Raw genomic sequence first — 22,608 nt, 5'->3', positions numbered from 1 at the left:
TAAAAAAACAAGAGACCAACAGGAAGGGCAGAGCAGCCCTCTGTGCTATAAGAAGGTAACCTGACAGCAAGGTAGGAAACATCTGGAAGCAATTTTGCAATGTCCTTAGTTGTACAAAATTATACTCTAGAGATGGTAAGAGGCTTGAACTAAATGAGAATGAAAAGACTGTAACAAGTTTGAGAGACATATAAGAAGTAAGATTTTTTTTTTAATTTTACTAAAGCACATGGACTTGAGTCATAGTCCTAGACAGCATATTAAAAAGCAGAGACATCACTTCGCTGACAAGGTCAATATAGTCAAAGCTATGGTTTTTCCAGTAGTTATGTACAGATGTGAGAATTGGACTGTAAAGATGAGTGCCAAAGAATTGATGCTTTTGAACTGTGATGATGGATAAGAGTCTTGAGAGTTCCCTGGACAGCAAGGAGATCCAACCAGTCAATCCTAAAGGAAATCAGTCCTGAATATTCATTGGAAGGACTGATGCTGAAGCTGAAACTCCAGTACTGTGGCTATCTGATGCAAAGAGCTGACTCATTGGAAAAGACACTGATGCTCGGAAAGATTGAGGGCAGGAGAAGGGGGTGACAGAGAATGAGATGGTTGGATGGCATCACCGACTCAATGGACATAAATTTGAGCAAACTCCAGGAGATAGTGAAAGACAGGGAAGCCTGATGTACTGCCGTGAGTGGGGTCGCAAAGAGTCACACACAACTGAACGACTGAAAAACAACATGGACTTGAGTGGGTTAAGGATGTCCACCAAAAGTCTTAAAAAATTAAGTGCCCCTGAAGTTTTTATTTTAGTCATATTAGAGCTTTTCTATTTTCAAAGGTGACTTGGTTTACTCCACTGTTTTATATTTTCATAGAGAGTACCACCACCATCATCATCATATTTTAAGACTTATAACTTTATAACTATAAATAACATATATAATTATAATTTTTTCAATTTTCTAAGTACTTGCTCCTCACATCTATCCCAACTAATGAGAAGAAGAGGAATTATCTGTTCACGTTTATAAATGAGGCAACTAAATTGCAGACAGTGCTTCACTTAAGGTCACATAGCTGCTGAGGAACAGAGCCAAATATAAAATGCACATTTTCTGATACCCATTTCACATGTTTGACATTTAATTTAATACCACACATATTTTTAAGCTCATACATATTTTTAAATGAGGTCTTGAGAGTTTAAGTAACATCCCCCAAGCATAGACAATGACTAAATGGTTTGGCAGGGAATCAGACTAGGATCTGCCTAACTTCAAAGTCCAAGGTCACACAAGTTAGACTTTACTGCATCCCTACTCACCTTCTGGAGAATAACTAGGGGAAGACTTCATGGACAAAGCAGCCTTTGAAATGTATCTTGAAGGATGTCTATAGGCAAGGAGTGATTTTCAAAACATTAACAACTAGTACCATAAAATATGTGATTAATCCAGGTGTGAATCAAAAATGTTAAATATATTAAGATACCTAAAGAACACAAGGAGTTGTTGCGTGTGTAAGCAATAGGGAAAATCATCTATTAGAGCATTTGGTGGGCTCTGAAATATTTGCTGATTTTTAGAAATCACTGTATTGTTTTCTATTAGGACAGAATCATCACCCACACCCAGACCTGTTCATACTCAGGGAAGGCTGCCCACAAGACAGCCTTTTGTGCTTCACTCCTCAAGGCTTCTGGAGCTAAAAGGGCCAATGAAGTTTGCAGGATCCAAAAATGTACTTGTTTAAGGACGCCCAAGGCTTCCCTGGTGGCTCAGCAGTAAAGAATCTCCCTGCCAGTGCAGAAGACGTGGATTCAGTCCCTGGACTGGGAAGATCCCCTGGAGAAAGAAATGGCAACTGACTCAGTATTCTTGCCTGGAGAATCCCATGGACTAAGGAGCCTGGTGGGCTACAGTCCATGGGGTCACAAAAGAGTCGGACCCATCTTAGTGATGAAACAACAGCGAAAGGATGTGATGGAAAAGGAAGGATTCTCCTTCCTGTCCCTCCAGGCTCTAGCCCAGCAGAGACAAATCTGCCGGTCTTACTCCTGCCTTCCTTAAATATTTTGACTCTTCAGCATTTTAAAAATTAGTTTTAATTTTATTAACATCATTAATACTTATTAATATCATTATTAATATTTATTGTTAATAATAATATTTTGGCTGCGCTGGGTCTTCTTTGCTGTATGCAGGCTTTCTCTAGCTGCGGTGAGCAGGGGCTACTCTAGTTGCAGGGCTCAGATTTCTCATTGAAGTGGCTTCTCTTGTTGCGACAGGGTTTAGGCACTCAGGCATCAGCAGTTGTGATGCATGGGCTTAGTTGCCCCACAGCATATGGAAACTTCCCAGAGCAAGGATTGAACCTGTGTCCCCTGCATCAGCAGGCAAACTCATCACTGGACCACCAGGGAAGTCCATATTCCTAGCATTTTCAATCACCACCTGACCACTTTCCTTTTTCCTAAAAATCCTCTGGAGATAAGACAGAGTTTTATATCAATCATTAGTCACATATTTCCCTTTATACTTTCAAGTGGTCTTTGGGGATACAAGAAGATTCTGTATTTTTCTCAGAAAATAAAAAAACAAAACATGAGATATTAAAAACTGTTTATTCCTTTAAAACATTTTTTGCTATTTCATTCAGCCTTTTTATTTCCAAGACCTTCTTATTTGATTCTTAAACACTCAATTAAACAATAAATGTTCATTTTCATGGAGATTGAGTAAGAGGGCATTCATTCCTTCAAAAACTGTCATGGTTTCTTTCATTTTCAGCTCATTTGGCTTAAGTCTTTCCAGGACTTTCTCTGGTTAATTGCATTACACGTGCCATTTGCTGCCTTTGCTACACCCTGGGCCCTTTATGATCGTGGAATTCCACTGAATGCAGAATTCGGTGGATTACAACAAGAGCCACAGCCATTCAAAACTCAAGAGGAAATCAAGCTTCTGAGACTGTGTAGTACCAGTTCAAAAGATTGGGCCCAAGACTGGGCCAAGATAAGCCAGGGTCATTTATCATTATTTTAGAAGAAGACTACATTCCCAACTCCACCAAATAACACATCATTTATGCCTGCTATAGAAGATAATTTGAAGAAAAAACTTATTTTGCCATCTTTCAACTTTTCACAGTCAGTCAGTTCCCTTCGCTTGCTCCTCTGTTTCCCCTCTCTGTCTCTCTCCCTAACCACCTCTTATTCTCCAGCCTCAGAAAACATTTTTGTTAGGCCCTGTTTCCAAGTTTGGGGCTGAGAGTTGGTCCACATTCCGAGTTTCAGTGAAACCTTAGAGCCTTCAAATCCCTAAAACTGTTCTGGAATTTAAGTTCCTCCTCACAGTAGAAGACAGTCGGATCCTCTGTAATCTCTCTGTGCATCCTGGACTTCTAAGGTCTCTTCTGAAGCAGCCTTGTGGATACTGCAGTTATTAATCATCGGTTTGGTCCCAAAGATGATCTTTTAGAGCATGACAAATCAAAATTAGTTCCCTGCAACCATGATGTAGCTCTCTGGAGTGGGTTGTACTCACTTGAAACCAATACTGAAATGGAAATGGCTAACTGGCAGAAAAGTGACAGCGTTAGTCACTCAGTCATGCCTGACTCTTTGGGACCTCATGAACCGCAGCCTGCCAGGCTCCTCTGTCCATGGAATTTTCCAGGCAAGGATTCTAGAATGATTTGCCATTTGCTTCTCCAGGGGATCTTCCCGACCCAGGGATCAAACCCAAGTCTCCTGTACTACAAGCGGATTCTTTCCTGACTAAGCTACCAGGGAAGCCCCTAACTGGCAGAGGACTCCAAAATGTCATTCATTAAGACAAGTTGTTCAAAATATTGGGTAATCACAGCATGCTTTGGAGAAGGAAATGGCAACCCACTCCAGTACTCTTGCCTGGAAAATCCCATGGACGGAGGAGCCTGGCCGGCTTACAGTCCACGGGGTCACAAAGAGTCAGACACGACTGAGTGACTTCATTCAGTCACTCACAGCATGCTTGCATGTGTGAGAATAACACCAAAAGTATCTCTGTGCATGCCTGTCCTTTCCCATTTCTCCCTCAATAGAATGACAGGCATTAAATCAAGAGAAAAAGAGCATCATTCATATTTTCACTTAGTTTTTCAACAAATATGTATTGAGTCCCTACCATGCACAAGAGGCTTGTGACAAAGACCAAGGCAAACTACCACATTCTTCAGAGCAATGGCAGCAGCGCTTACCTGTGTACCCAGGCATGGAGGCCTCCCTATGCCTCCAGGTTCTCTATGCACAGAATTATGCAGATGAATCAGGAACCCACTACCGGAAACCTCAACATTACCCACCCCACCCGAAATAACCCATTCTGTGACTTGTATTTCCTTTTCAAATATTTTTATAGGGAAGCAGAATTAAGGTTGAGTTTCTACAAAGATAAGTCCATCATATTTTCAGTTATTACTACTACAAAAAATAGAAATATAATTATATATATATACACACAAAATATAACTACTTTTACAAAAAATAGAAATGTAATTCAATATCATCATGTTGTATTACAAAGGGGCCTAGAAATATATAGGTCAGAATTCATTAGATAATATATATTTATATAATACATATAATGTACACCTAGAAACCTGATCAAAACAATGGAAGGAAATGAACTAGTTAGTCATGAAGAAAGAAGAAGGAAATTGGGCTTCTTATGATAACGTCAACGTTAGGAGAGAAAGTCAATGTTAGGAGAAAAAGTCCACGTGTAAAAGAGCATTCGAAGAATGAATATAATTCTTTAAATTTTCCTGCATTAATCAGATGCATATTAGGGTACCATATTCTATTTTTCCTAAAACATTTTGAAAGTTTGCAAAGAAAAAAAGAAAAGGTGCAAGTTACTTTAAGTTTAATTTAACATATGGAAAATGTTTGATAAGAAAAAAGTCATGTATAATCTAGCAGAGTCTCTTAATTTTAAAGGTTTGAGTTTCTGAAGGACTCTTTTAATTGGCTAAATCCCCTTTTAGACTTACTGAAAATTAAATTGGAAAACAGGCTTTCTGTCTTGAATTGGTATTTTTAAATCCACCAGAAAAATAGAACTTTTCCATCTGTGGTGGGAAAGGACCTATAAATAAATATGTGCATATATATTTATATATTTACAAAAACATACACACACATTTGTTGCACATGTGTCTACCCTCCTGACTCTTTTCCCATCCTACCATGCGTCAGTACAGTGAAAAAGGAAGCACAACGAAAAACTGTAAAGTGAGATATGGTAAAATATTACTGTGAGTGAGTGAGTGTTAGTCTTCCAGTCATGTCCAACTTTTTGCAACCCCCGGACTGTAGCCCATCAGGCTCCCCTGTCCATGAGATTCTCTAGGCAAGAATAATGGAGTGGGTTGCCATTTCTTTCTCCAGGGGATCTTCCCAATGCAGTGATCAAACCCAGGTCTCAAATCTTGCTTAATTATTGGACTGATATTTCTAGACGAGTGAACACTCAACTGCTAAAAGCTTAAAGAAATTAAATTGTTTGTATTCCATTCAAGTATATGTAACCACTGTTGACGAAATAATTACAAGGTGCTATCTTGTTGGTTATGAAAATGAATGTGAAAAGTATTTCTAATCAAAAACAGATCTTTGCACCAACAGTGAGAGAAAAATAACTAAAACAGCTTGCGTTATCTACTAAAGGTGCTAAAGATCATATGCCCCTTATGATCTTATTTGCATGAATGAAGAAAATTTATTTCTTACACATTTTAGTATAGTAAAGGCTACATGGGATTTTCTATGTTTTCCAAGCTAGTTAAGAAGTTAAGAGTTTAGCATCAAGTCTATAACAAAAAAGAAAAGTGAAAATATTTGAGGATGTACTGAATGTGTATTAAAAAATTAGCTTTATGTAAGTAATAAATTTCTGAAAACAGTAAATTATGACTATAAAAGAGTGTGACATCTTTACTAAAAATGTGGAGTAGCACATGCTAAATGAGACACTTGGTAGTTGTTTTTCCCCCTGTGATGTAATTCCAGATTAGAGTTACATTTTTTCCCCCATAGAGCAGTAAAAAGCTTCAAAGGAAGGAAAGAGTAGGATGTGGTAGAATGAGAATTAGACAGCACAGTCAGCTGGTACATAAAATGATGAAAGAGACTAGAATAATATCAACATCTTGTATAATCAATCACTGCAAATGTGTCACCAAGTATGAGGCCATCTCCAACTGTCAATACAACCGTGTAGACAATCCTGGTAAGGGAGGAAGTACAGCACAGTCAAACATGCCTATCAACACTTCTTTTTTTGTCTCAGAAGAACAAAATGCTGAGACGAGACAAGTTCTTGGAGCAAATGGAAATTTATCCAAATGAGAATCAAATGATAAATGCCAAGAGAATATTCTTTCTTTGGATTTATTTCAGTTCTTTAATTTAACCAGCTGGAATGAATTTTCAAGTAGCATTCTGTTCAGCCTTTTGAAATGGAGGACTTTTCTGTTAATTGGAAAGTTATATTTCATCAAAGATGAAGACAGTGCTCTTGGCTTAGAGATTCTTTAAAAAAAAAAAAAAAAGCATTTGGTGGATATTTACCATAAAAAGATTTCAGAACCTGTATTTCAAGTATGAAAAACTGAACTGTGAGCCTACACACCTAGCTGAAGAAAAAAAAGAAAATTCAAATACCAGTGTTATCCTAAGCTCTATGCAAAAATGCAGTATCGCTGTTCTCTCTCGAGAGGAATATGCAAGGACGTAAAACAGTTTAAAATATCAAGTGTTAATTTTCAGAATCAAATGTTGATATAACTGAGGTTGCTGATCTTCTAAGGTAAATGAATTGGGTAAGTCAACATATTGAAGCATTTTTAATTGTTACTTTAACATGTTTTATGGGGACTGAGATAACATGATTGTCAACTCAGAAAGATTTAAAGCAAGAAAATGAAAATTCACTAGGAAAAAAACATTTTTAAGGCTCAGATTTTCTAAGCACTCTACGCTTATTTTCAACTTATTGTTGACTAGTAACTTATTAAAATTGTTACATTTAAAATTTTAATTGACACAAATTAAGAAAACTAATTTATCACAAAAGGGAAAAAAAATTTAATTAAGTATAATGAAGTATTAAAGAACTAATTGTTCATACTTCTTAAAGGAATCACTCAAAATATAGTCTGGATGATAATTGTGTGTTCTGCTCTAAAATAATTTTGCAAGAAATCCTATCTGTAATACTATCTTACATACTTTAAGTTTGGCAATATGCAAAAGGTAGGAGTTTTCTAAGAGGCTATTCTACTGGGTGTTTTTTTCATATTTAAATAGCTGCAATCGATTTTTTTTAAGGATGATATGAAGAAAAATTGATGAAAACATTCCATAGACTCACATATATTCTCTACCTTGCTATATGAGGTGGTAGGCTATCTAGCAGCCACCATGAGTTGAGGGTGGGCCCTGAGGGAGGAAGCAAGGTAGAGAATGAGCACTGCAACCAAGAGAAACACATCACTTCATCCCTGAGATAGTCATTAATACTTTGAGAAGAAGGATCTCAACTGAAAATTTCAGAGAGGATGCTTGATAATGCTACAAGGCAAGCTTCAACAGTTTTTGAAATAGCGGTACTAGCCACATCACTATCTAAATTTCTGAAGATAAGCAATATACACATATGCTCATAAATTCACAAACAGTATGTTAAACAATCCAAAACTCATATCCAGAGTCAAATTTTTTCTAAGGAGAGCCATAATAGTAATTTTACAAACTAATCGTGAATTTCATGGTAGAAGTAATGAACCAAATTTAATTGATTTAAAGCTGAAATTTATCAACACATTCTTTGACAGCAAATGAAAATCACAATGTTTACGTGCTTATCCAATAGATAAAATTGTGTAAGACCCAAGATCTAGTTCTAAACACACTATGCAAACATGCTTAGATCAAGAAACTTCTGATACATAAATTGTACATGATTTAGTTTTTAAGAATTTTGTAATCTAACCTAATGTGCTGGGTAGAATTTCAAAGTCAAGTTAAGAAATTTTGCAGTAAAAAAAAAAAATACAATGAAATTACTAATTTCAAAAAAAAAAAAAAAAGAAATTACTAATTTCAAATGAACTTTCAAACAAGAGTAGTTGATTCAAAAGAAATCAGCCCACATAAAAGAATATTAAATTTAAAATAGCTATATAATATAAATTGTAATGCCCTGTTATATTTTTTAAATATTGTAAAATAAATTACAGGATACACTTTACTTTTATAATGGGTAAATTGTGCATATTGCAAATAATAACACATTTGAGGGTTCTTTTTTCTCCTTGTACTATTTAACTGTTTTTAATACTGATGACTTACAAGAGGGCATCGTAGTATGCATTATTCAATATCTTTAACAGTCCCTTTTGGACTCTAAGTTAATGCCCCTTTTGAGTGCAAAAAGTCTACAGGGTAGTATTCTGGGCAACAGAAGCACTGTGGTAGACTGGAGTTACCTTGGGAGAAAGGCGTATGAAAAGTTCAGTTGGGACATGGAGCCAGAATTCAAAATTTCAGATCCTATATCTTCAATGAGTAATGAAACTACTTAAACAACTGAAAGAGAGAAAAAAATCCATAAAGACCTATTGACAACAGTCAGTAAGAAACATATTTGCTTTGGCAAAAGCAAGTTCATCATGCTAAGATATTATGAAAATATAGATTCTAAAAAGTTGTTAATATTACTATTTATGATATCTGCCATAAAATGAAGTTATTGGTAAAAGAACTGCCTTCAAACCTCAGTGGGATTTTGAAATTTGAATTCATACAGTTTTTCTTCCTCTTTATTTGATATTAAATGTTAGCTAAATATAAAAATCTCTGATAAATTCTATTAGAATGTTAAAAGTGTAACAGTAGTAGTTTTAAAGGTCAAATGAAGTTTCTAAGTTACATATGAATGATGAAATATATAAATGATTTCCAAATCACATGTATACAATACGTCACCTCTATATGATTGTGAGAGGGGTGGAAATAATGAAAATTGACTTGTAGCAATAAAACAGAAGCCTGTAACGCACAGTGTAAATGAATGGTGCTGACACAAAACATCTACTGCAAAGTACTCTTAGGTTCTAAAGAGCAACTTGGTGCTCAGGAAACTGGAATTTCAAGAGGTAAAGGAAGTATGTTCTCATCTTTACAAAACCTCTATGTTTTCTTGGGTTAGTTCACACCTGGACACTGTATTTTCTTTTTTTGTTTTTTTGTCCTCATCAGTTTCAGTGTAAATAAAACAAGAATACAAGGATGCCATGTCACACTGTGCTCTGTCAAAATAGAATGTGAAGGCAGAGAAGTACAGTGGTTTTCCTCATCTTTTTCTTCATCTGAAAAGGTGTTTTTCCTCATCTCTCCATGGAAGTGATAACAGAACTTACAGACACAGTACTTACTCTTAGAACTATGGCTGGCACTTGGACATGTTCATTAAATTTTAGTCATCTATCATTACTCTTACTAATTCTAAAAGTTGTTATTGTTTTTGTTTAGTCGCTAAGTGGTATTCAACTCTTTGAGACACTGTGGACTGCAGAATGCCAGGCTTCTCTGTCCTTCACTATCTCCCAGAGTTTGACAGTTTTCATGCCCATTGAGTCACTGATGCCATCCAACCATCTCATCCTCTGTTGCCCTCTTCTCCTCCTACCCTCAGTCTTTCCCAGGATCAGGGTCTTTTAGAAAAAACAAGGGACTTGCAGAAAAACATCTACTTCCGTTTCATTGACTACGCTAAAGTCTTTGACTGTGTTGATCACAACAAACAGTGGAAAATTCAAGAGATGGGAATACCAAACCACCTTACCTGCCTCCTGTGAAACCTATATGCAGGTCAAGAAGCAACAGTTAAAACCAGACATGGAGCAACAGACTGGTTCAAAATTGGGAAAGGAGTACATCAAGGCTGTATATTGTCACTCTGCTTATTTAACTTATATGCAGAGTGTATCATGTGAAATGCCAACTGGATGAATCACAAGCTGGAACCAAGATTGCCAGGAGAAATATCAACAACTTCAGACATGTAGATGATACCACTCTAATGGCAGAAAGTGAAGAGGAACTAAAGAGCCCCTTGATGAAGGTGAAAAAGGAGAGTGAAACAGGTGGCTTAAACCTCAACATTCAAAAAACTAAGATCATGGCATCCGGTCCCATCACTTCATGGCGAATAAATAGGCCAAAAGTAGAAAGAGTGGCAGATTGTATTTCTAAAAATAGACAGCCTAAGTCATCTTCATCTTGATTATTACAACAGGATTACTAATTGGGAGTTTAAGGAGCAAAGAGAGGAGAGACATAGTTAATCCAGCAGAGAAAAAGATTACAAAAATGGGGAAGATTTTTCTGAAGGTGTGACATATAAGCACTTTACTAGAGAATGCATTCTAGGGAAATGCATCAATAGGATTTGTAAGCATTGTGGGTTATGGTGAGTGATGTGCAGGGGTGACTAGCAAAAGCAGGATGAGGACTTCAAAGTTGATGACTACATAAGCAGGGGCCAGGTCACAGAGGATAAGTGCCCTGGGTGCCATGGTAGGAAGCTTGGGTTTATCTTCTTTAACCTCTGAAAATTTACACTCAGTACCTTATAGTCAGGACAATCTTGTTTCAGAATCCCCAAAAGAATGGGGCATAAATAGATTTGTTGTTGTTGTTTAGTCATGAAGTCGTGTCTGACTCTTTCTGAACCCATGAACTGCAGCACGCCAGGCTCTTCTGCCCTCCTCTATCTCTCAGAGTTTGCTCAAATTCATGTCCATTGAGTTACTGATGCTATCTCTCTCATCCTCTGCCCCCCTCTTCTCCTTTTGCCTTCAATCTTTCCCAGCATCAGGGTCTTTTCCAGTGAGTCAGCTCTTCACATCAGGTGGCCAAAGGATTGGAACTTCAGCTTCATCATCAGTCCTTCCAGTGAATATTCAGGACTGATTTCCTTTAGGATTGACTGGTTTGATCTCCTTGCAGTCCAAGGGACTCTCAAATCTTCTTTAGCACCACAGTTCAAAAGCTTCAGTTCTTTGGCACTCAGCTTTATGGTCCAACTCTCACATCTCTACATGACTACTGCAAAAACCATAGCTTTGGCAGACAGACCTTTGTTGGCAAAGTGATGTCTCTGCTTTTTAAGATGCTATCTAGGTTCGTCTTAGATTCCCTTCCAAGGAGCAAATGTCTTTCAATTTCATGACTGCAGTCACTGTCTGCAGTGATTTTGGAGCCCAAGAAAAAAATATGTCACTGCTTCCACTTTTTCCCTTCTATTTGCCACAAAATGATGGATGCCATCATCTTAGTTTTTTGAATGTTGAGTTCCAAGCCATTTTTTTCACTCTCTTCTTTCACTGTCATCAAGAGGCTCTTTAGTTTCTCTTCATTTTCTTCCATTAACAATGGATGAACACCTCTTATATTAACCCTTTTCATTTGGCAGCCAAAATGTTGTTTCAGTCTTAATATCTTTGCAAAAATGGGCTCAAGATAATTTCCCAAATTACAGCATTTAGCAGAGTATGTAATGATACATCAAATTATTTTTCTGTAAATAATTACTCAGAAGCATCTTGGAAGTTAAATGGAAATACAATTGAACTAATTCATGTATTAAACAATGGTTGACCGTTATACAACTCCAGAGGGTTAATCCAAGTATAATTTATAGTCACCCTCCATATCTGTGGTTCCCCTGCATCTGGGGATTTAACCAACCAGAAGCTGTAGTACTGTTGTATTACTGTTGAAAAATATCCATGTATAAGTTGATTTGTGCAGTTCAAACCTGTGTTGTTCAAGGATCAACTCTACAGAGTAGATAAAACGGGTAGCTTAAATTTCCAGTTGGAGACATCGTCTGCCTATTTTAAGTATCCATTATACCATATTTACACTGTATTTGAAATAAACTCCTAGGTTAAAATAATAGAAAGGAAATAAGTATTTCTGTTCTGTTAAACAACAAAAACCCAAAAGGTTTTAATGCATTTCTCAAGTCAATTCTACTTGGTAAAAATATAGCTGAGAAAGAATTTAGCCTTGCTGACTTTCAGCTCTGTTCTGCACCACTAGGTCAAGCTGTCCTGTGTTTATATAGCCCACAATTCAAAGATCTTTAAATATGTATTTACACAATAGATCATATTTGCTGAAGAAGTCATACTGTAGCAATTTCCCCTCCTTTGCGAAATTTCTTCAGTGATGTCTTCACAAAAAAGTAAAAAATTGGAATTTTCATCCTCTAAACATAAAATTCAGGTCCAACTCTAGGTCCCAAAATCATCAGATTAACTCCTTTTTCACATCATTTGTGCTCTTTTGAAAGTATAAAGTCTTGGCTTCTCAAATGAATTTCCTTCCATACCCAATAAAGAGAACTACCTAACAATGAATTTCGTACTTTTGATGAGATACTCATTTAACTGGCTTGATTGTAGATTCTGTGATATTTAGTCCTCAGTTCATAGAGTGTGGGATACATTTTTAGCTTTCTGAGAAAACTTAGTCTTGGAAGTTGAGCTACTTAAAGCTCAATAGCTCCCCTTAGTGGTACCTTGCAAGAAATTCACCAAGAAGCAGCTTTTATGAAGATCTATACACAGATATTTCTAAACACCCTGAAAATTGTGAACTGATATTCCTAATTTGAGTAATTCTCAATAAACAAATTCTATTTGTGATTCTGATGAGAACGATTCTTTTATTCATAACCCTATTACAGTTAAAAAGATAACAGCATTTTCTGTGGTTTTTATTTTTACTTGGAACTTAAAATATGTAATACACAATTTAGGAAATATTATTCAAGATCACTTCTTTTGTTCTTTTTTAATATATTTACTTTTCAGTTCATACTTCTTTTTGAACATATTTTAAAAAGACAACCTGCAACTAATTTTTATCTTGTATATAGGTGCCTGTTCCAAATGTACCTAATTAGAAAACTTGACTTAAAAATTAATAGCTACAGTAAGTCAAAAAAACATACCAGATATCCATGGGAAAGTATAAGAAATTAAATGATCAATGCTGTGATATGAAATAAACTTTTTGGAAGCACATGTTTGAGAACATTGGACTTCTATCGATCTCTAGTTATGGTTCTTAAATGTAGCTGCACAGAAGAATCAACTGGGAATAAACATGCTGTTAATTCCTGGGCACATCATAAAACTACTGACTCATAATCTCCAGGAGTGGCACTAGGAATCTATTTTTCAAAGTCATCTGTGCTTGGAAACCCGGTTTGCAGAAGGCCCTAGGAGATCTTTACATAAGTGACAATACGCTATTGTATTCATGGGCTTCCCTGGTGTCTCAGATGGTAAAGAATCCACCTGCAACGCAGGAGACCTGAGGTTCGATCCCTGGGTTGGGCGGATCTCCTGGAGGAGGGCATGGAAACCCATTCCAGTATTGTATTTATAGAAAATAACTTCAGAATCTCAAAAATGTCCCTGGCCTACTCAATTATGATTTGCAACAAATATTGAATAATATGTGGCTATATAGTCTTCACAGAGATCTAGGCTAAATTTTAGCTACTCTTCAAAGTCAAGGCTCAAATGGTATGGTGATGATACCAGTCATCACCATACTCACTTTATGGGTTCTTATTACTTTTAGAAGTTTCTGAAATAGAAAATAGCCTTTTCTAAACTAGTCACAGAAACACCCAAATTCTGCTTTGCTCTCAGATTCTGACACTTGCCCTTCTCCAGTTTTCAGTACCACTGGTCCTCAGAACAAACTCCCAAAATGGCAATCGAGTCCTGTCTGTCGTTCCAGATTCTCTGGGTAATATACTATATATAGCCTCTGATCAAACCAAGAAAGTCTACTTCAGTTCCCCAGATTCACCGTGTCCTTGCATGCCTTCATGCCATTGACATATTGTTCACTGCCTGCTGTGCCCTTTTTCCCTCATCAGCCTGGCAGACTCTCATTAATTCTTTAAAGCTCAGCTTAAACATCACCCCGTCCGGGGAGTCTTTTTCAATCTCCATTGGCAGAGTTCAATGCTTTCCTTGCTCTGCAACCAACAGATCTTGTGCATGCTACTATTTTTGCATTAGTGTGCGGCTTTATTTATTGTATCTGTCTCCATATCTCACTTGTATCTCCAGGTTTTAACACAGTCCTTGGCAGGGAGAGAGGCTTAATTCCTGTTTGTGTGATGAGTTAAAAACATTAGCCTTCATTTCTCCCATGATTAATATGTACCATGTACTATGCTAAGTGCTTTACAAGCACCCTTAAAAAGTTCAGCAAGTGGTAATGATTATCCCCATTTTAAATATCAGACAATTAATCCCAAGAGATGTCAACTTGTCAAAAGTCACACAACTAGCTGGTGGCAGATCTAGAATTTGAACACCATGTTTTTCAGACTAATGTAGTGTTTAATGTTCTTAAACGTTACACTTCTATGCTAGGACTAATTTCTTTTTGATGGTTTCTATCCAAACACTGCCCTCATAGCTGGGACATGGAAGCATGATGAACATTCTTTTAATCACTGGAGCATTCTACAAGCCAATTCTCGTGCACGTGTGTGCATGCACACACAAAATCAGTGAATGACAAAGCACAAATGTGTATGTAAGACTGTGATAACTGGAATGCATAGTTTGCAAAATCACCAAAAAATGTATAAAATAACACCTGCCCACATCAATGAAAAGTCAGCAGAATAGAAAAAAAAATCCCCTTTCATGAAACCCTGACAGGGTTTCCCTAATTGCATGTGATTTTTAATGGACTAGAGACAGTCTTCTGCATTTTTATTTCTTGGACAAGAGGAAAACATATTACTTATGCAAAAGGATAGTAGCATTTCCAACCACTAACACATGGCCTGTAAAAAATAATAATCGCATTTTTCTATTGTGCAATAGCCCTCTGTTAGGCAACAACAACGTACAACATGCTAGTTTCCTGTACTTTAGTAGGGCCTCCCCTTTCACTCACCACCCAGACTAAATAGTTATTCCTTGGATAATAAAACTCTAATACTGGTTTCAAGCTACTTCCAAGAATGTTTCTGCCTGTATTAAGAAATAATCATATCAGTTTGCTAATAAGCAGAAATGCACTGTAAGTTGAATATGTTGTCACATGTAGCTAACAAACATATAAATCAATCCATGACCAAGAAAGAAACTATATATTTTTTATGGTTGGGATCACAGCTGTAAAATGTTGGACCATCATCAAGAGAACAATGTCAAACACTGAACTTTTGGATGATTTCCATAAAAATAACATTTTGTTTAGGGTCAGTAGTTTCTATGGAACTTTGGAATGATTTTCACTGATGATATTTTTAGAGATGAACACTTCCAAAATGCTCTTCAAATGGAAATATTATGTAATCTAACCTTTTCAGCCATGTTCTTTGGAAAATCAACCACATACCACAAAAACCAGCATCTCTCTCTTTCAGTTTGTACAGATTTATGAAAATTATAGTACACATGCAAGACAATAAATTAGCTTTTCAGTTTTCTCTTAGTTACTAAGTTCATATCAGCACTGAAAATGTGTAAAGCCAACATGAAAAAAAAGAAAACACCCTGAATTTCTTCTATGGAAATCTTATCAATCCAGCAATAGTCTCTTAAGTGAAAAGAATGGTGGAATTCATGAATCTGTATACGACTAGTCAGCCCTAGACGTAATAGTCAACTCTAATATTTTTTGTTCTCTACATATCCCAAATAATTTGCCTGATATTTGATTTACGTGGTCTGAATTCTTATTTTTGTTTACTCTCCTTTTAAAGTCCAAAATTTGGAGATTTTTATGTTGAGCCCAACAAGGCAAGTTTTCACAATGTAACTGGAAGACTTTATAAATATAGTCTCAGACAAAGCTAGTTGTGGCATAAAATCGAAGGAGACTGTGTTGGCTGAGCATACATATACAGTATTAATAATGTTGGTTCCTAGAATTCCATAACCAGAGCTCAAGAAAAGGAAAGCCAAACCACTGAATTCAATATTTGCAGCCTATTTCAGGATGTGAAAATATTTTGGTTCTCCCATACAAATAATTTCTCGAAAATACTTTTGTTCAAAATGACTTTTTGTAAACTGAAACTAATTTCAGATTCTACATGACTCAGTATATAGGGATACACCCGATAATTTCTTCCACACCCGGGTATACTTGGTTCTTAGTTTTCACTTACTGTATCATTTGAATCAGTAATTTTTTGCTGGGATATGTGTGTTAATGGAGACTGCTAAACCATGCCCTCAAAATTACTTTACAATGTAGGTTGTATGTGTAAAATGTTAACATAATAATAAAATATAGCTAATATACTAATTTGAAATTTAAAAACAATTCATTTAATTTGGTGCCAGACTCATGCACTTTGATCAAATTGTGTGCTAAGTCATTTCAGTAATTTGGTGCCAGACTCATGCACTTTGATCAAATTGCATGCTAAGTCATTTCAGTCATGTCTGACTCTTTGTGACCCTGTGGACCATAGCCTGACAGGCTTCTCTGTCCATGGGATTCTCCAGGCAAGGATACTGGAGTGGGTTGCCATGCCATCCTCAGGGGATCTTTCTGACCCAGGGATCAAACCTGCTTCTCTTATGTCTCCTGCATTGGCAGGTGGGTTCTTTACCACTAGCACCACCTGGGAAGCCCATTGATCAAATTACTCTCTCCTAAAACTGCCAACAGTTACGCAAGGCCAATAGAATGAAATTCATTTCTTCATCCTGGCCCCAGTCTTTCTTTCACTATGCTTCCTACATCAAAACCTTTAAAGTTGTATTGATTCCATTTTTTAAAATGTTTCACACTGTGCATCTGAGTAAATCTGTGCTTCAAACCCTGTTCAAAGTCAAGATTCTCATGGAATCCAGTATATTTCAATAAACATCTACTCATTTGGTTGAGAGAGATAAAGTTCCTGCCCTCGTGGCTAATACCATAGGGTTATTAATAAGTCATAGTCAAACATTTCTTTGTAGTCCAACTCTCACATCCATACATGACTACTGGAAAAACCATAGCTTTGACTAGATGGACCTTTGTTGGCAAGAAATGTCTCTGCTTTTGAATATGCTGTCTAGGTTGGTCATAACTTTTCTTCCAAAGAGCAAGCATCTTTTAATTTTGTGGCTGCACTCAGCATCTGCAGTGATTTTGGAGCCCAAAAAAATAAAGTCTCTCTCTGTTTCCATTGTTTCCCCATCTGTCTGCCATGAAGTGATGGGACTAGATGTCATCATCTTAGTTTTTTAAATGTTGAGTTTTAAGCCATCTTTTTCACTCTCCTCTTTCACTTTCACCAAGAGGCTCTTTAGTTCTTCACTTTCTGCCATAAGGATGATGTCATCTGCATATCTGAGGTTATTGATATTTCTCCCGGCAATCTTGACTCCAGCTTGTGCTTCATCCAGCCCAGCATTTCTCATGATGTACTCTGCATATGAGTTAAATAAACGGGGTGACAATATACAGCTTTGACGCACTCCTTTCCCAATTTGGAACCAGTCTGTTGTTCCATGTCTGGTTTTAACTGTTGCTTCTTGACTTGGATACAGATTTCTCAGGGGGCAGGTCAGGTGGTCTGGTATTCCCATCTCTTGAAGAATTTTCCACAGTTTGTTGTAATCCACACAGTCAACGGCTTTGGCGTAGTCAATAAAGCAAAAGTAGATGTTTTTCCTGGAACTTTCTTGCTTTTTCCACGATCCAGCAGATGCTGGCAATTTGATCTCTGCCCTTTCTAAATCCACCTTGAACATCTGGAAGTTCATGGTTCACGTACTGTTGAAGCATGGCTTGGAGAATTTTGAACATTACTTTGCTAGCGTGTGAGATGAGTGCAACTGTGCAGTAGCTTTAACTTTCTTTGACACTGCCTTTCTTTGGGACAGGATGCAAATAGGTAACTGCTACTTGGAAAATCTTGAAAACAAAATAGAACCTTTTATAGGAGTCAGATAACATATACCCATTAGTAAGTTTCTTGAAAGAAAGTATTAATTTCTCAATCTTGTCTGAATCTTTACAACCCCATAGAGTGTAGCCCGCCATGCTCTTCTATCCATGGAATTCTCCAGGCAAGAATACTGGATTGGGTTGCTATTCCCTTCAATAGGGAATCTTCCTGACCTAGGGATCGAACCTGGGTCTTCTGCATTGCATGCAGATTCTTTCCCATCTGAGCCACCAGAAATCTATTTGAAAATTTATATTAATTATCCACCAATAGCTATCACATAAAATTATACTGATACCAAACTGACAGCAATGGAACCTTCTGGAATTCAGAACTATCAAGTATTAATTACTTCATCATATGTGCATGTGTTTCATGTTTGCATTGCTTAAAGTATAGTACAACAGCCTTCATAAAACTAATTGAATGAATGATTTAAATTGGGGATACTTTCGTATTTATGGGCATGGTATGCAACCTAAGAGAAATTCAACTTGTCTTTAAAAACTTTGAAAAATGAAATTGAACATGACTGAATGCTTTTTAAAAGGTGTCTCCTTTCATTTCAGGAAGAAAAGGAAGGGAGAGAAAAAGAAAAAAACCTAATAAAGAAGAAAGTAAAGATGCAATACCTGATAACAAAGGTCTGGAGCCCAGCAGGGAAACTCCAGAGCAACGAGAAAACAAACAGCAGCAGAAGAAACGAAAGGTCCAAGATAAACAACAGAAATCGGTATCCGTCAGCACTGTACACTAGAGGGTCCCGTGAGATTGTCGTAAACTCGTAATGCTGCTATCTCCACCAGATGCCCAGGACAGGTGCTCTAGCCGTTAGGACCACAAACGGACAACTTGTCAGTTACTGCTCAGTCTAAACAACATTCCAGATAGTCGCTATATTCTTCATACAAGCATAGTTAACAACAAAGAGCCAAAAGTCCAAAGAAGGGATGCTTTTGAATGGTTATCTTACGTGCTTCTGTGCATTTTTAAGAGACAAGGAATTTTGTACATAATCATCAATAGGCTAGAAGCTGTAACAACCTAATGATAACAGCTGGAGAAGCACCATCTCCCTGTAAAGTCATGTTTTCAAGCTATTGCTTAAAGAAGCAAATGACAGTTCTGCAAACTGAAAGATGCTGTGTCCCTTCAAAAGAAACCAGAGATCAGAGGAGAGAAACACCTTTCAAAGGACAGTGTTGTTTTGTCCAGGAAATCTAGGGAGTGCTCAGATATTAGGGCCTGGCATTTGGAATCATAGGAATTATCACCACGGAAACAATTGTTTTAAGCTTGGTTCTCTTGCCCTCATTTGTCCTTCTGCAAGAAGCATGAGAGTGCACATATTTTCAGAACTGATATACTGTATGGGCTTGGAGGAAGGCAAAATGTGGAATAAACCATAGAGCTGGAGATGATTTTTGTGCTTTACAAAACTGTGAAGGGTTGTGATTACCTGGAACAGGTCTCCAGTCTATGTCCGCACTGTGTGGTTCAGCCTCTGCTACCCCTTGGGTTATATGTCTGTAAACATGTACCTGTAACTTACTTCCAAAAACAAAATCATACTTATTAGAAGAAAATTCTGATTTCATAGAAAACAAAAACTAGAGCAAGGAAAATATAACATGTTTGCAAAGTCATGTGTTTTCTTTCTCTCTCAACTGGGAGGGGGAAAAACAATCTTATTACCTGCTTAATTGTCCACATGGAACTAAAAGGGATACTACTTTCTAACAAAGTGTATCTAATAGGGGGGAAAGCCACCACAATAAATATATTTGTTGATAGTTTTTAAAGTTTTGTTCATTTTATTGTTTGTTTTATTAAAAAGTTGTTACTCTTAGAGATTCCTGAAATAAGAAAGAGGATTGTGTATCCTATGGAATTCAGAACATATTACATTTCTCAGTGTTTGCTTTTGGAGTCCAGCCTTATCTGAGCTGATGGAAATTTACTTATAAAGTATTAGAAGATATTTATCCCATTTTTCTTATTGTGATTAAAAAAAATTCTAGTTATAGCTACAGGGGCCTCCCTAAATGATTTCATTACTCCCCCTTTGTTGCTTCGAAATTTGTATCTTTTCTTGTATGTCGGTTCCTCCAGCATCTTGAACATTTGGCCTTTTCTTCTGCATGGTTTTCAGTCTCTGGATCTCTTTGGGGAACTGAAGTCACCCTATCTGGAGGCTTCACCAGTATTTCAGAGAGGCCACAGCCAGCCTGGGGCAAGAGGGGACAGGTGCCACAGACTCTCATGACCCACCATAACCTTCCTGTTGCAATGGAAGGACACACAGCTACCTGTTCACCAGTCTTCCTAGCCCTCTAAAGGGCACTGCTTTCTGAAGAGCTGGCAATGAGTCTGGTTTCTAGCTGCCAGTTTCTGGTCATTCTTTCTCCACAAACTGTACTCTTCATGTGGACTGTCTGCCTTAATTCTCTTTTCCTCTTCCAAGATATAAAATTTCTGAGTGATGTGTTCCTGCTTCTTATTCTGTATTTTCTTTTCTTGTCCACGTGAAATGTGTTATGTATAAAAACGATCCAATCTTCAACTACAAAATTTATGTCACCAAGGAGAAACAAACATTTTCCTTACAGAGTTGTGTTAGGTGGAAGTATAGTCCCATCTTCTAGACCTCAGAGGTGGTTTCTATCACCATCTTTGTCCTCAGTCTTACCTAGTCAAGCCTATGTGGCCAAATAATTTTTGTGTACTTTCTGTGTTTATCATTGTCTTCATCCTTTCGACAAGCAATGACTGAGAAGGTCTACACCTGCATATGCAAGGCTGAAAAAAGGTGAAATAAACCAGGACACAACAACGGTGGCAAATGATTATCATGTCTTCCCAGGTGTTTTGACTCCAGACTTTTACTCTGTGGTCCTCCAGACAATGGCAGATAATCTAAATCTCTGATGCAGCCCCTAATTACAAGTAGAATTATTACAAAGGAAAAAGAAATGAAAACCAGCATTATAGTCACATATTGGGTGAAATGGGCTTCCCTGGTGGCTCAGAGGTTAAAGCATCTGCCTGCAATGCAGGAGACCTGGGTTCGATCCCTGGGTTGGGAAGATCCCCTGGAGAAGGAAATGGCAACCCACTCCAGTATTCTTGCCTGGAGAATCCCATGGACGGAGGAGCCTCACGGACAGCGGAGCCTGGTGGGCTACAGTCCACAGGGTGGCAAAGAGTCGGACACGACTGAGCGACCTCACTTTCACTTTCACTTTCACTTTCATTGGGTGAAATATAAATGAAGACAAAGAAAACATCAACTTTAACTGCAGTTCTTAATCCACATGTAATTAGATCTTAAAGCACGTGAAATCATTATCATCTTCAAACTAGCAGCCTACTCAACTTTGGGAAAATCTCCTGCTTGACTTCTGATGAAATTCCTGTATTAGTCACTGAAGGCATTAACTTTCTGCTCTGATTCTGTCTCTAAGATCTGGTAAACTGTTAATGGTGACAGATGGCTGGTAAAGTCTAGATACAAAGAAAATCAAGGGAATGCAGCAATGTAAATCTGTGTTTGATCCACACACCTGTTCTGGTCTCCAAATTCTACTTTATAAGAGAAAGGAGGTCTTTTTTCTATCCAGTCATAGATAGCTGGCACTACTTAACAACTGGCAAACTACTTAACTGCTCTGCGTCCTCATTTCTTATGTGTAGCATGAAAGAGGTGGTCTGGAGATGACCATTTGCAGGGAAGCCTTGTCCTTTGTGTTAGTTCAAGGTGATGTCCCTAATAGCCCCTCATTAGTGACAGTGTCCTTCTGGGTTCCCCAACTTTGCTTTTCCAAAAAGTGGAAATGTACAGGCTTTTAGATGAGAATTAGAAGTTTCACCACTCAGTATAATAATTATTCTGTACATAATAAATATCAAGAAAAATAACTAATCCCACAAGCCACACATATAAGTCCATTTTTGTCCTGATTAATATGTGATATTATCCATATAAGTGTGCTTAGTCCTTGAAATTATTACATTAAAGGAAATTGTTACATTAACTTCCAGGAATAAGTAATTCCTTGAAATTATTACATCAAGGAATTACTTATTCCTTGAAATTATTACATTAATTTCAAGGAATAAGTATATCTGTAGGATTCAATGGAAATGAAATAAATATTAGTAACCAAAATGTAAACACAGGTGTTGTCTTGGATCTTGTTAAAATTAAGAAATCACGTATTCTTAAAATTATGCATTTTTTAAAATAAATGAGCATAAAGACACTGAGGAACTGACTGGACTCTATCTCAGTCCAGATGCAACTATTTCTGGGCAAATTAGTGGGAGACAAGGCCTCTTTCTTAAGCTGATATGTTACTTCTTGTAACACAGAGTTAGTCTGGAAGCCAATATAAATTCATCCTCCACTAAAGAGTAAGATTACCTAAAGATGGTGGTTGGATCAATTGAGACTTTTCCTGTTGCAAACAATAACATTTCACCTGCTTTTTTAACCTATTTATTTTTAACTGAAGCATACTTGCTTAACAGTATTGTGTTGGTTTTCACC

At 37.1% G+C, this 22,608-nt stretch overlaps 1 protein-coding gene across 1 annotated transcript in view; it reads left to right on the top strand.

Annotated features, from left to right (window-relative positions):
* RSPO3 (R-spondin 3) overlaps positions 1-20,546 on the top strand; it is a 93,836-nt gene extending 73,290 nt beyond the window's left edge. The window contains exon 5 of the mRNA XM_040238982.1: positions 18,629-20,546. Within this exon, the coding sequence (XP_040094916.1) occupies positions 18,629-18,816 (188 nt within the window). The 3' untranslated portion in view covers positions 18,817-20,546. The remainder of the gene's footprint in view (positions 1-18,628) is intronic.
* The last annotated feature ends 2,062 nt before the right edge of the window (positions 20,547-22,608 follow it).

This window comes from Oryx dammah, unplaced genomic scaffold (assembly GCF_014754425.2).
Source record: "Oryx dammah isolate SB20612 unplaced genomic scaffold, SCBI_Odam_1.1 HiC_scaffold_4, whole genome shotgun sequence".
NCBI lineage: Eukaryota > Metazoa > Chordata > Mammalia > Artiodactyla > Bovidae > Oryx > Oryx dammah.
The sequence above is the reverse complement of the archived record's forward strand: the minus strand, read 5'-3'. Positions and strand labels throughout refer to the sequence as shown.